Source organism: Adiantum capillus-veneris, chromosome 21, assembly GCF_014529385.1.
Source record: "Adiantum capillus-veneris isolate H3 chromosome 21, ASM1452938v2, whole genome shotgun sequence".
NCBI lineage: Eukaryota > Viridiplantae > Streptophyta > Polypodiopsida > Polypodiales > Pteridaceae > Adiantum > Adiantum capillus-veneris.
The window spans coordinates 109,586,546-109,601,082 of NC_140951.1; the positions used below are offsets into that span (position 1 = coordinate 109,586,546).

The 14,537-nt window shown below is 43.0% G+C and overlaps 1 protein-coding gene across 4 annotated transcripts in view; it reads right to left on the reverse strand.

The window, feature by feature from the left end:
• Positions 1 to 2,466: 2,466 nt before the first annotated feature.
• The window catches only part of LOC147431529 (nuclear pore complex protein), a 156,596-nt gene continuing 144,525 nt past the window's right edge, over positions 2,467 to 14,537 (reverse strand). For all 4 annotated transcript variants that reach the window (XM_086494094.1, XM_086494095.1, XM_086494097.1 and 1 more), the window contains 13 exons: positions 6,642 to 6,699; positions 6,004 to 6,092; positions 5,776 to 5,907; positions 5,571 to 5,693; positions 5,326 to 5,424; positions 4,949 to 5,140; positions 4,680 to 4,851; positions 4,451 to 4,601; positions 4,158 to 4,360; positions 3,744 to 3,879; positions 3,485 to 3,642; positions 3,273 to 3,389; positions 2,467 to 3,164 (listed from right to left, as the gene is read on the reverse strand). In XM_086494094.1, coding sequence (XP_086350220.1) covers positions 3,096 to 3,164; positions 3,273 to 3,389; positions 3,485 to 3,642; positions 3,744 to 3,879; positions 4,158 to 4,360; positions 4,451 to 4,601; positions 4,680 to 4,851; positions 4,949 to 5,140; positions 5,326 to 5,424; positions 5,571 to 5,693; positions 5,776 to 5,907; positions 6,004 to 6,092; positions 6,642 to 6,699 — 1,699 coding nt within the window. In that variant the 3' untranslated portion in view covers positions 2,467 to 3,095. The remainder of the gene's footprint in view (positions 3,165 to 3,272; positions 3,390 to 3,484; positions 3,643 to 3,743; positions 3,880 to 4,157; positions 4,361 to 4,450; positions 4,602 to 4,679; positions 4,852 to 4,948; positions 5,141 to 5,325; positions 5,425 to 5,570; positions 5,694 to 5,775; positions 5,908 to 6,003; positions 6,093 to 6,641; positions 6,700 to 14,537) is intronic.

A 14,537-nucleotide genomic window follows, 5' to 3' on the forward strand; every position in this document is an offset into this window, starting at 1 on the left:
TCAGCAGACAGGGTGCCAGAACGGCCTACAGACGACATCTACTTCGACTTGGCTCCTAGCATTGTCTCATTATTCATAATGGGATGGCCCAGTGGCCCAGGACTTGACTTGTATGCCACATGGAGTGGAAGAGGGAGGGGGGAGTACAGTCGACTATGTTCTGGAACCGAGGGAGGCCACCCCTCCTTCACCATCCCACCCATACCCATTGGAGCCGACCACACATACCTCTCCTTTTCCATCATCGGAGACACCATCCCACATAGCTCTACAACATGCACCCCACATACCACCATCCATTTCACACATGAGCTAGCCCCTCTCTACTCGGCTGGGGTCGAGCACGATCTATGCCTCCTACACCCATCGACACCACTCTCAGTTCTCACATCACATATTTCCTCCGTCCTCCACACTTCAACCATTAGCTCTTTTCCACACACCACCCACACAGGACGCACCCCCCCTCCTGGGACTATGCCCTGGAACTGATGGTATGATGATGAGTGGAGAGAGCTACATCGATGCCTCCGTGCACAACGGCCCTAGGAGAGACCACAGAGAGGCCAGGCGGTAGATGAAGACATCGACACGCCGAAAGCGGCGAGCATTTGAGGAGGCATAGGTGCTTGAGCTATATTGCCTATTCATGAGCATGGATAGTGCGATGGCATGGCACACTCTCCGCGAGCCACGTTCGACTACACCCATTGAGGATCCACAGATATGGCATTATTATGCAGAGAGACTATATGAGATACCTGAACAACCTCCCATCCCTTCACAACAGTAGGATGGGTTGATGTGGTCACTTCCGCAAGGCCTTTGATACAATAGGCTCTTCCAACGCCTTCAGTGTCTTAGGATACCAGCAAAGATGATTTGGGCCATATATGCTCTCTACAAGCGGGTGACTAGTCGAGTTCGATGCCCTAGAGGTTTATCAAAGACCATTGCTAGCACCATTGGTGTTAAGCAAGGATGCCCACTCTCCCCAACACTCTTCAGGCTCTAATCGACGAGATCAACTACATAGTACGAGCAAGAGGAGAGGGGAGTAACTTGGCAGGTACTCAAGTCCACATCATGTTATATGTTGATGATATTGTGTTGATTTCAGAGTCACCGGAGGGCTTGCAACGACATCGATGATTTTTGCACACAGGGGTTGATTGTGAACCTTCACAAAACCAAGGTTATGATCTTTCACACATCTAGTGCAATGAGGAGCGTTGCCACCTTCACAGCAGTAGGAGGACGGGTTGATGTGGTCACTTCATATGTCTACCTTCGAGTTACATTCACCAGCCTACCAAGACCCTTCACTATGAGACAAGCAACTTTCCGATAGGTGGATGACATATACACCATGTATATTTGATTTGTCTCATAGGCCGATTTCAACCTGACATAGACGTAAAGACTCTCTCTCTCTCTCTCTCTCTCTCTCTCTCTCTCTCTCTCTCTCTATATATATATATATATATATATATATATATATAAATAATTGGGACTCCCTATGTTTTTGTTGATGGCAATGCTTTGGTACCTCCCAAATTTGTTTTTGCTCGAGTTGATGGTACTTCGTTACCTTATGTGTTTTAGGAAATGGGAATTCTAAGAGAATCCGTTTATATTTGGACTTGTGGTCTAATTGTTTATGGCAATCATGTTCTTTTGAACATGATTTCTATCTGATCATAGTGTCAAAACTCTAGGCGGTGGGCCATAGTCAATGTGTGATGTGAGACTCCTACAGGATATTCTTTTGAAGCTTAAATTGTATTACTTAGAGCTACAGTACACAAAGCACCAGTAGGGCTGCAATGTTTTGTACCCATATGCACTGTAAGTGCAAGGAAGCAACCCCTCAACCACTGTAGAGACTGCATGCGCATGCACTACAGGCCCAATTATAGACAAGTCACTGAGAAGCAGATTACAGGAGGATGCAACTCAAAGCCTTGGCCAAGAACTTATAAGCGACCGGTATAAATTGGACGCGAACATCTGAACAAGTATGCATCAGACCGATTTAGGCATGGTAAGGTAGCCATATTTATACAGAGAATGCTATAACACCCATCACTTGGTCAAGCTCATGGCCTTTCCCATCCTAGAAATTAACTATCAAAAGCATGAAAACCACAGCACACATGCACCAAGTTTACCTTCCTAAAACAAGCCTCTCCACATAGACCTTATGGTAGTTGTAGCATCAATAGTAGATTTTGTAAAAGTAGCACAGACCAATATCATGTGTGTGTTCTCAAAAGCCACAAATCATGTGGAAAAAACTGGTTAAGACACTCGGGCATCAAGGGGGATCCTCACTTCAATCCTCTGCACAAAACCAATTTATACTTTCTTGGATTATGTTTGCAAACCTGAACATAAGGACGACCAATATCAAGTGTGTTCTCAAAAGCCACAAATGATGGGGGGGAAAAATGGTTAAGACACTCGGGCATCAAGGGGGATCTTCACTTCAATCCTCTGCACAAAACCAATTTTTACTTCTTGGATTATGTTTGCAAACCTGAACATCACAACGAAGTCTGCTTGTGTGGAATAAGGGCACACGTGCATTTGAGCCTTTCAATATTGATGAATCCTTTTTTTGTATAAAAAGAGGCTTATCACGAGAACTGCTCATGCTATTGAGAAGCAAACACAAGACCTTTATAAATATTGCCTGAAAACATCTGCAGCTTGCCAACATCTAGTATGCGCAGCCTGCAAACCTGATTACAAGCCTTCGATACAAGAACATGTCTACCTGACATACATGGTAGCATACATACGTGTCCTTAGGGTCCCTTATCCGAGGTTGAAGGAGAGAACCCATAAAATGTGGCAGCTTTGGCTGAGGCAAATTACTTTCTTGCACGGACGTAAGCACCATAAATATGCTGCCTTTTTGAGCATGGTCTGCCTTGCAGACAGGTCGAGGACCGTGCATTTTTTAGTGCTATCCTTGAAACTTGTCAAGATGAGAAGCACAAGCAGGAAGACCGCAAGATTCTTCTTATGCACGTCTTCATTCAGAAGGACGATCAACAGCTGCTAAACCTTGCTTGCAACATATGCAAGAACTACGCTGAGTCGTTCTCAGCCGACTCCACCACATGTAGGGTAAATTCACGTTCCAGAAGCAAGAACTCCTGTTTGACAAAAGGGGGGTTATTCACCAAACTTACCACTCTATATTGTAAATCAACTGGTACTTGGACAAACAAATTCTAGGGAGCCAAGAAGCACAAACAAATTACCTGCAACTGTCTAGTGCTAAACAGCTGGTGTACAGCATATTCTGAAGAAGCAACATACTCCACCAAATCTTCCTCCTCCGTTGAAAAGATCCCCCCACTTGCTAGGAAGACCCTCAACTATTATGCAACCAAAAAAAAAAAAACTGTTTATACATTTGATGAAACTTAGAGCTATTAACTAGAGAAATAACTTAAGCTTCATCTCTACAAACCTGCATGCAACGCAACATCAGTTCTGGAAGGCAGCATCGGCGGCAAAGACCTTGCGTGATATAAATTGCAGGACTTCGCTTCCCGTCCTTATCAACATACCATGCATCCAACCTGAACACCTCCAGAGAGAGTCCTGGTTGAAAATGAAGCATTTCTCCTGAGGCATGCAGATTCCACAGAAACAAAGATTAGAGAATTGACACTGGCTGCGTTGAAGGATAGGGTACTCGCAAGCTGTAAAACCCATCCAAATCATACCTTTTACTGCAGTGGCAAGAGCTGCTCCGAGTAGGCCACCATCCTGATCGATGCTGTCAATTCCATCTCCTACAACAGCCAAGCACTGCATGTTGATGTTGACACAATTTTCTACGTCACTTGCTGTTGTATGTACCTATGAAAGAGCAGCCAGCGAAGATTAACACAGCATGCCACTTGCATAAAAAGCTGAAATCAGGCACTAGTTAGTCATATTATTAAGGCCCCATGCATTAGTTCACTTGTTGCTCCCCCCCCCCCGCCCCCCCCCAAAAAAAGAACCAAATAAATAAATTAAATTTCATTCCTGCGTGTATGAATGAATTGTGCAGAATGCATAATTTGTGACAAATTTTGTCACAAATAAACTGAGTTCAAACACAACTAACTTGGAATCATTTGATAGCCCTATACCTTCACTTGCCGACCATGTATTGTATCCTCACCCACACAGGAGAAGAGAGAGCTTTTCAGAGCTGTGCAGACCGTTGCATCAGGAACCAGGCAGCTCCCAGAAACAGAGACAAGTGTTCCTACGGCATGAATCTCCAACAATAAAGGGAAAGCTGTCAACTCCCCGATACATTGGGACTCCGCCAGCCATGCATACCCTCTCCCTAAAAGCAGAAAGAAAACCAAAAGACTTTAGTCTACATAAGAAAAACAATGTTTTTAAAGCGACCTTAAAACAGGTGTGCTTCCCGTACGTTGGATAAAAGAGGTCATTGCACTAATGGCCTCATTGGCAGCTGTTAAGGAGAGATCCTTCTCTTCAGGTGATAATTCTTGGATTTGGGCATTTGCAGCTTCAACTTTCAGCCAATTGCGGTATAAAGCATCACATGTAAAGTACTCTCTCTGCACAAACCGGTCAGTGCTCATATTTATGCAAAGTACTCTGGACAGTAATCATGCAACGATATTCATTAGCATTACCCATTCTTGGATTTCAGAGACATTCTCCTGCAAATTAAGCTGAGGATATAGGGAGTAATCTAATGGCTGTTTTAAAGGTTCCACCAAGTATCCTAACAGCATGTGCACACCGACAGGCATTTTGTGATTCCTCCGCAAGGAGACGAGGCCAAATTCGCGAAGAAGAAGATTACTGAAATACAAATTTTCCCAACGTAAGACTAAATGATACGTGAAATTTTGAACAATTTTATAAAACAGCGGCAAGAATCAAGGAATACAGACCGTACCTATAGTGAGCGGCTCTAGCAAGGAGCTCTAGACGTAACTCCTCTGCATTTTCCAAATTTGAGGGGGGAGCGAAGCAAAGCCATTGAACGACCACTGCCTTTTCTAAGCTATCTTGCCTCTGATGCTCTTCCACCTCTTCTAGTTTGATATGCCTTACTTTTCTTTTGACATCTCGTGATCGGCTCAACAACCTGTACAAGGATTGTAATAATACTTAACCACCAGAAGACAGCAGAGTGAAAGCTCAGAGTACATTGCTTGAAGGGGATTTCCCTCTCCTTCTGCTGGCAGTATTGTTGCAAAGGAGGGGAAAGCTGAAACAAAAGGAAGGACCGAGAACCAGACTTGAATGACTAAGCCAAGTAAAACAAATTACCTTTCAAGAATATTTGATACCGAGCCCTTTAAAGGATCCTCTGTGCCAAATGGCAGATTTTCCAAAGCCGATAGAAATATTTTGTACTTGACAAGAACACTGTTGAGAAGCACAATAAGATCGACAGCTATAAGTACCGATGACACATTCACCTATAAATGAGTTTTTGTATGTAGCCTATTGTTTGGTTCCAAATAAGGAACATAATCACTGATCATTTCTCATGTATATTGTGTCTTGAATACCTATCATTTTGTCTCAGCTCCATCATATGTAGATAGAGTTCCTCACACAAATAAGGAGCAAGTTGAGCTGCATATGTGCCCACAAGCTCCTCTCTTCTCTGTGTGAAGAGAAAGATAGCATACCTGCAAGAAGGAAGACAAAATTATGTCTCAGGACTTTGATATCTTTAAGGTTTACACAACGAGAGGTTTCAAAGACACTAACGTATTTAATATCAGGTCCCCTACAAGCCAAAGCTTTTCTCTGAACTGCTCTTTGACATCATCAGCGAGTATATGTCGCAAGACAAGTACTAAATGAGCTCCAAAGCGAATCATTTGAGGATTCCCATGTGACCTTTCATTGAAACAGAATGTAGCACTCCCATGAGAACCAAGCTATTACAAAGTAAGGCCATAAAGCTCCACAAGCTCAGTAGAAGTTCTGGACTACCTTACGTGAGCATCGTGATCCTGAGGAGGAACAATCCATGCTCTTAAAAGATCCAACAGCTGCCCTACTTCTCCAAGCATAATATTCATCTGAACAAAATAAGATGCTTCACTTGAAAACATGCTATACGAACATTGAGAAAAATCATACAGCCACCAACACATTATAACACATGCTAGCTGATAGATTATGATGACAAAACAGTCTTGTAAGTAATTTGAACCCCAGCCTACCCCTCCATCCAGAAGACTCCGCCCCACAATTAAAGCATATTAGTGTGACACAAAAATCAAACTGACAATTTGGGCATCGAAGATAGCCTCTACTAAGGATACAACACCCTGAGCTCCTGTTTTAGTACAAAATACTTTCAGATTAAACGTGCAAGCCCACAAAGGTGGCCTGATTCAGCTCCAATGCATCCAATAGATAAGCATTGGTAAAAGTGAAGAATACTCCAACCATGGCAGAAGTTTTTGAGGTTTCCCATCAAGACAAGTAAAAAACATAAATCGCTACCTATGATGATGAAAAGCCTTTGTCAAATCCACAAACATAACATACAGATCACACCTGCGACAAGCCGCCTCATTATAACCATTATTTGATTGCTTTACAATTCACATGAAAGTAAAAACCTGAATTTGTCGTTGTTGATCTTTACAACTTCTGCTCACATTTTCATGCACAAGGTCTCTGTCATCACAGAAAAACATTTAAAATAAAAAAATCCTCAAAATTGCCAAATTGCCTAATTATCAGACGACTTAACAAACACCAGACGTAATGTGAATTTTTACAAAATTAAAAATAAAACAATGTGTGGCAGACCACTAGAAAATTGATTGTCAAAAATGTCTTTCTACAAGCATTCGAAGCTATAACAAACTTAAGGTGTTGAAAGCAATAGATGTAGTTTGAATTTACGGCACTCGTGATGATTTACAACATAGACCTTAACAAATCAAAAAGATCTAAACTTACCAATTCTGAGAACGGCCAAAGAGAAAGCAAGATACAGTAGCCTTGAACCAAAAAAAGGATGAATTCTAGAAGAAAAAAACTAACCCACGTATCATTTTTAACCTAGAGTACTCACAAAAAACACCAAGAGATCTAAACTTTCCAATTGTAAAAATGGCCAAAGAGAGAGCAAGATACAGTAGCCTTGAACAAAAAAAGGATGAGTTGTAGAAGGAAAAAACTAACCCACGTATCATTTTGTTTAACCAAGAGTACTCACAAAACCAACCCACATATCATTTTGCTTAACCAAGAGTACTTACTTCTAAGGATACATATAATTAACTAACAGAAAAAGGAAAAAGAAAGGAGCTTCCTCAATGGAAAACCGGCTTGCTCAATGGAAAACCGCTTAAATACACAACTGGCAGGCCTTCAAGCTCAGTACATGAGACAGCCTAATACCTGGATTCCTATACTTCTGAAGTCTTCAACGGCAAGATGTATAATGACGGAGGGTCTCCAGCTATTTTTCTTTTGGAAATTCAGATGGCCAATTATATATTGGATGTTTTCTTGCCTGAGTCTACTCCAATTAGGCTCACTTGAGCGATAGATTGCAACACTTTCGGCTGTCTATACATGTGTGCCTAGCTCTTTGACTACTAACCAAAGCATTTCAAAATACCTTTCATCTAGAAAAGCCAATAGGACAAGGTCTCCTCCTGCTCCTATTTGTTTATGTAAATTGCTGAGTCCATGTCATATTTTTTAGGCATACATATAGAGCTTACAAAGTGTTGCTTCACAGACTGGTGAGTGCCAGTAGTCCACCGTACAGAAGATCCGACCCGAGAGCAGAGAGCTAGGGAAAGAGATTGCAGAATGATTATGTGGTGGACTGGGCTGACCTGGCAACCCAAGCGGACCTAATGACATGGCAGCCCGTAGGACACTGCTGGTGTGGCAAAATTTGTGCAAGCTAATGAGGCACTTTTTACTTGAGCTTTTCATGCAGAAAACTCTATGTGGTATTGACCAGAATTTCTTTTGGGGCCATGCTGGAAACAGCAGATTTCTGTTACAGCTTTTGGGTTCCTTGTGCCTATAAATTAAAGGCCAAGCCGCCAATTGTGATCAAATTGTATGCATGGGCTCACAGAACAATTGTAAATCACTAATAAAAGAGAGATACTGCGAGGGGTGCCTGCTGAGGTGCATGTGCTTCTAAGAGAGGAACTCCGGTGCGTCTATGTCTCGACTTATTCAAGTTCAGTTTGGTATTGTTGCAGTGATTTTCCTACGAGTGACGCTAGGCCACCCTCCTGCGACCTGCATCTGTTTTGATCAACTGGAATCTTTGCGATTCTGGACTTGGGGTGCCCAAGTCGATTTCTCTTCTACTGGGAAATCCAATCCCTTTTTCCATGACACACATGGATTCTGGTGATGATTCTCGCAAAAAGCAGACGAACTCTCCCGGCACTTCTGGCACGGGAGGCAGCATAGAAAATTCAAATGAAACAGTAGATAATTAGTACGGGCCACCTCGGGCTACGGAGTATCAACTAATGGAGATGCAACGCTCAGTAGCAGATGATGATTGTGCAAAGCAGATGCTCGAGTTTTCGAAGGATCCAAAGTATGCCAAGTTTTTGATCCGGCACCCGATCGATGAAGTGCATAATCAATGGCAGAAAGCCATTGATTCCCCATTGAAGTCAGCCCTCAAGAAACCTCTCGTCCTAAGGATGTTTACTGAAGATGAACTTGATGACATTGTCGAAAGACGAGTCAACCAACTTTTGGGGGCTAAGAAGCAACCGAAGAAACGCAGCAAGGGAACTGATTACCCTGGTTATTTGGGCCGTCAATCTTCTTTTGCGAATACAAGAAACAGAAGAAGCATGTACGCTTTGAAGGATTGTGGAAAGATTGTCCAATTCGTCCTCATCTTCTTCTGACAGTTCAGATAGCTCCTCCTCTTCTGATTTGAGTGATGAGGACAGAAAGGGCAAGAAATGAAGAAAGAACCAAAAATACAGAAAGAACAAGAAGAAGCCAAAGAAGAAAAGATCCCACAAAAATTATCGACAACCCCTACCAGTTCGGAGGAGGATTCATCCTCTTCTGAGAGTTCAGACTCCGATGGCTAGATGTTTTATTCACAAAGGAAGCACTTTTACAAAGCCAACCGATATGATTTTCTCAAGGATAAGGGCAAGACGACCAAGGAATTCAAGGAGGGTGGATAGGCAATAAAGTTTGATACCTTTTCAGGGTTTCGAGATGCTTCTAAGACTTAAGCCTTTATTCAACAACTTGACGTGGAGGGCGCTACTCAGAGCACTCCAAAATCAGAAGGGCGGCATCATATTTGAAAGGATGCACGAACATGGTGGTCCACTTGGAAACAAGCCCCGACAAACTGGTTAAAGTTCAACCGACTCTTTATTTCCTCTTGGTTGACTGAAGAGTTTTCTACCTCACTCTTCTTTTAAGACGATCACTTTTAAGCAGCAAATGGAGTGATTTTGATGTGAACTTCCCAAAGAGATCCAAGATAACTACCTTCAACAGTAGTCCGAGTCCATACACCAACTGATGGGACATGCTAAGTGTCACGTGATACATCCAACCCTATGTGTCCGTGGACAAGCTACATCATGACCAGGTTTCAGTTCAATCAAGTCAATCTAGAACAGGAAGTGATCTGGCACTTTTGTGAGTCTGTTCTCAGACCATGTATGCCCAGGCATTTAGAGTAGATGCGTATTGTCACAAAGTGATGACGTGTCTGTCCGAGAGCATACGGGAAACCCTAACCCTGACTGCTGCTGAAAACCCTAATTCTGGAAACCGTAACCCTAAAACCTGCAAACCCTAAAATCTGCCAAAAACCCTAAAAACAGCAAAAACCCTAACCCTAACCCTAACCCTAACCCTAACCCTAAAAGGGCAGCAGGCTGAAACCCAGAAAAAGCGCTGACATGATGACATGGCACCGTACGGAACTTTCCGGATTTTGCGTTGGGAAAAAGCAGCTTTGCTCAACACAAATTATGAGAGAAAGAGAGAGAGATCTCTTGCTTTATTTTCAAAAACTCAAGAGAGCTTGAGAGAGGAAAGAGCCTTTGCTTTTATTTTTAGGCTTTTGATTTGAAGCTTTACGGGGCTTTGCTTTTGGCATCCCTTGTAAACATTAAATAAGTGGTTTGGGCTTCCACTCTGCAGAGCATCTGGACGCAGAGTCTGAGAGTGAGACCCGAACCACTCTTGTACTTTGAACTGATTAATACATAAAGTTATACCAAAAGGGGCGCCAGTCTTTGGGGCCAATATTTCTAGGCACGGAACTCCGACAGGCAAGTGCAAATCTATTGTGAACTCTGAACTGTTTTGAAGTGGTTATTTGGTGCTGTTGTGATTGATTCTTGACTTGGAGTGTCCAAGTCTGTTACACATATCCTCTGGTTGCACACAGCATGATCATCAGCAGTACCATCCGATTCCATCAGAATCCCTCCAGAGCATTTTCCAATGCATTGAATCTATTTTTGACATTTTTCACTTATTATTTTTAAGTGACTTTTGTTGGGAACGAGGTAGGGAAAATTTCATGAGTTTGTATATAAGAAACCTAGCGCTAGCACTTTCTGGTAGAAGAGGCAACAGGAACTTCGCATTCAACAGGCACCTTCTCAACAAGACCCCCACTGGCGGTAAACCTTGCGTTTTCAGCCACAGACCCAAGATCTGCCTAGAGTTTTCATCAAGGACAGCCTGGAGTTAGCAGAGATAGCAGATCAGCCATAGCGATAGCAGATTCCCCAGCAACAGCAGATCAGCCCTAGCGTTAGCAGTTTCCTCACCAAAGACAGATTTCAGCCCCTAGCGTTTTTGGTTTGCAGATCAACCTCAGCGTTTTTGTAGATCTTCGCGACGGAATCAGCCCTAGACTCAACGTTCTCAGTTTCCGCAGTAGAACCCCCAAACCTCGCAGATGTCACCTTCCCACAGCAGATCCTCGCCACACAGTCAGATCCAGCGAAGTTTGCAGACACGACCCAGAAAACACAGATTTCAACATCTGCGTTTTCAACGTGTCGTCGTTGCATCGTCGTCATCGACATCGTCACCGACATAGAGTCAGAATTCAGCAGATAAAGATTTACAAATTTCAGCCATTAGCATTTTCAGATTTCAGCCCGTCTTGTCATCCTCCTCATCGCCGTCGACATCGTCGGCATGTCCAAGCATTGTAGAGATTTGTGCAATCAATAGTAGACCGCTCTCGCCATAGAGAGTGGGGCCTTCGGAGGAGGGTTTAAAAACATTCTGGTGTCGTATTCTTCTCTCTATCTCTCAGTCTCAGCACCTTCATTCTTAGTGTTCACCACTTTGTTTGTGTCCATTGCACTCTCTCACTAAAGGAACGGAAGGCTCTCCCTTCCGTAAGTAAAAGGAACCCTTGAGCACACTTCGGAGCACTCATCTTGAGCAAAGTTCAACATTCAGTTCCGCTACACCTTACACTAAGCAAGGATTTGCTATGCATTTGGGTAACTTGACTTACTCCACTGATCAAGTTTTGACACCAAGGACCGGACAGAATTCGACAAATGATAACAAAAGAAGAAGGAAGTTTCAGAGAAAGGACGCACGACCCCGACTGACCGAGGAAGAGAAATCAGAGTACCTCAAGGAAGAGAAGTGCTTTGATTGTGGAGAACAAGGGCACATATCTGCAAGGTGCCCCATAAGGGCACAGAGAGAACTATCACAAGATAGGCCAAAGAGTTCCAGAGCAGCCGAAGAACGTGGTAGAAAAGGAAAGATGAAAGCAGGACTGGTACCAGATTGTGTGGGGACCGACCCAGATCAGATGGATGAAAGCACAAAACTTTGTCACCTGCATGGGGCAGAGTACGAGATCAAGAAGCCCTCATCTTCTTTGAAGGAGGAGCCAAGGCCAACTTTATCTCATCTGAAATGGCAGCTCGACTTGGAATTACGCCCAACAGAATTGTACACAGGCACCCGAACGGGATGTTTCCATCACACCTGTCATTGGCAAACTTCGTTTGCATCGTCAGGGGTATTTAGGGCAAGAGGGCTTTTACATCATCCCTTTGGAAGGGTGTGACGTCCTCCTAGGAATCCCTTGGTTCCACAAGATCAGTGCAGTGGTCGACTATAGGGCCAAAGAAGCGACTTTGAAGAATGAGAAGGGCATAGAAATTGAACTTGATGTAAAATTGGAGGGCGAGTCCGTCCCACTTTGTATCGGCTTCGGCCATTTCCAAATTAATGAAATCCAGCCTTTTTGTTTACTCGATCTTCTTGAAAGAACTGAATGATGAACAACAATCAAATATGTCTGAATTGGAAAAGAAACGACAAGAATTTCTGCACACATAGGCTGATTGTTTCTCTGAAGGCTTACCAGGCAAGTTACCTCCACCTCGTCCTAAGACCACACAATTGATTTGATTCCCTGAAGTACACCACCAAACCGGCCACCTTATCGAGTTAGCCGAGCCCATAATGAAGAAGTAATGAGCCAAGTAAAAGAACTTCTAGAAAAGGGTCTCCTCCAACCTAGCACTTCACCATTCTGCTCTCCGGTATTGCTAGTATTAAAGAAAGACGAACTTGGAGAATGTCCATTGACTATAGAACTCTTAATAAAAACACCATCAAGAATACATTCCCTATCCCAAGGATCGATAATATTCTCAACAGACTACAGGGATCCTTTTGCTTTAGCAGAATTGATCTGAAGAGTGGATATCATCAGATCTGAATTGCTCCACGGGATGTTTAGAAGACAACTTTCCGAATTGCTCAGCGGGATGTTTAGAAGACAACTTTCCGAACAACCTTTGGTTTATACGAATATTTGGTTATGCCTTTTGGATTTACGAATGCTCCAGCGACATTTAATCGAATGATCGATAGGATTTTCAAAGAGTATCAATCTTTTGTGGGCACTTTCTTTAACCACATTATAGTTTTCTCCAAGAATGAAGCAAAGCACAGACATCATCTGGTACAAGTTATCAACGCGAAAAAGAGTGAATTTTTCTTGCCCGAGATACATTTCTTGGGGCACATCGTCTCAACAAAAGGAGTACAGATGGACCTGGCTACACTTGAGACTATTCGCGATTGGCTTGACTCAAAGAATGTTCATGAAGTTCGAAGCTTCCTAGGCTTGTGCTCTTATTATCAGCGGCTCATTCGAAAATTTGCAAAGATTGCTTCTTCTTTGCATATCCTGACTGAAAAAGGAGTTCCTTTTACTTGGGACCAAAAGAAATTACGGTCTTTCAAACTCTCAAGGAAAAGCTGACAACAAGATCAGTGTTGGCCTTGCCAAACTTGCAAAAGCCATTCCAAGTTTATTGTGACGCTTGTGCTCGTAGTCTGGGAGCAGTTTTCATGCAAGAAGGCCATGTGATTGCTTACGAGAGAAGGATGTTTTCACATCCAGAGATGGTAGCACAGATTTATGAAAAAAGAGCTATTGACATTTATCCATGCTCTTACACAGTGGAGACACTAGTTACTCGAAGCTGATTTCACAGTCTTTACAGATCATCAAAGCTTACGCTACTTCTTGTCGTAGAAGCAGCTTTTGGAAAAGCAAATGAGATGGGCTAACATCTTGTCACAGTGTCATTTCCAGATAGTCCATGTACACGGACAAAAGAACTTAGTGGCAGATGCGTTGTCTCAAAAGCCCTTGGTTCTGGCTATTTCCGCGATACATCACCGAAGCTTCGAGGATATGGTCAACCAGTACTCCACATATCCTAATTTTGCTTACATACAAAGTGGGGAGACAATTTCAGGCTACTCCATATGGGACAGCTATTTGATGCGGAAAACAATGTTCTGTGTTACACAACCTTTGAGGGAAAAGGTTTTGATAGAGTGCCATTGTCTACCTTTTTCGGGCCACCACAACATGGATACCACCTTGAAGGGTGTTGAGTGTTACTTCTATTGGCCGAGGCTCAAAAAGGATGTGGGTGACTTTGTTCGCAGTTTCTTACTATGCCAAAAGGTCAAGTTTGACAGGCATAAGGCACCGGGACTTCTACAGCCTTTACCCATTCCCTCTCGCCCCTGGGAAAGTATTGCTATGGATTTCATTTTTTATCTTCCCAAGACTCAAACTGGGCACGATGGCATTTGGAAAGTTATTGACAGATTTACAAGCAAGTTCACTTTATTCCAGTAAAGAAGACGGTCAAGCTTGATCATTTGGCAAGATTGTTCATTGCATAGATTTTTTGGTTACATGGCATATGCTTGAGTCGATAAATTGCATTGATAGTGCTCACGTGGCAACGTACGGATTTTCGTAATTCGCGCTCGCTGAAAATAGCGCCAGCTTTTGGGAGGCCTTTGCTTTTGAGTTTAATGCTTTTCATGTAACTACTTTCCATGGCCAAGGGCCTTTAAATAAGACCCTTGGGCCACTCTCTGGCTCAGTTGTGCTAACAAGCCTACAGGCAGAAAGGACCCGCGGGCAATTGAACTTTGCTCAAGCATTAATATAA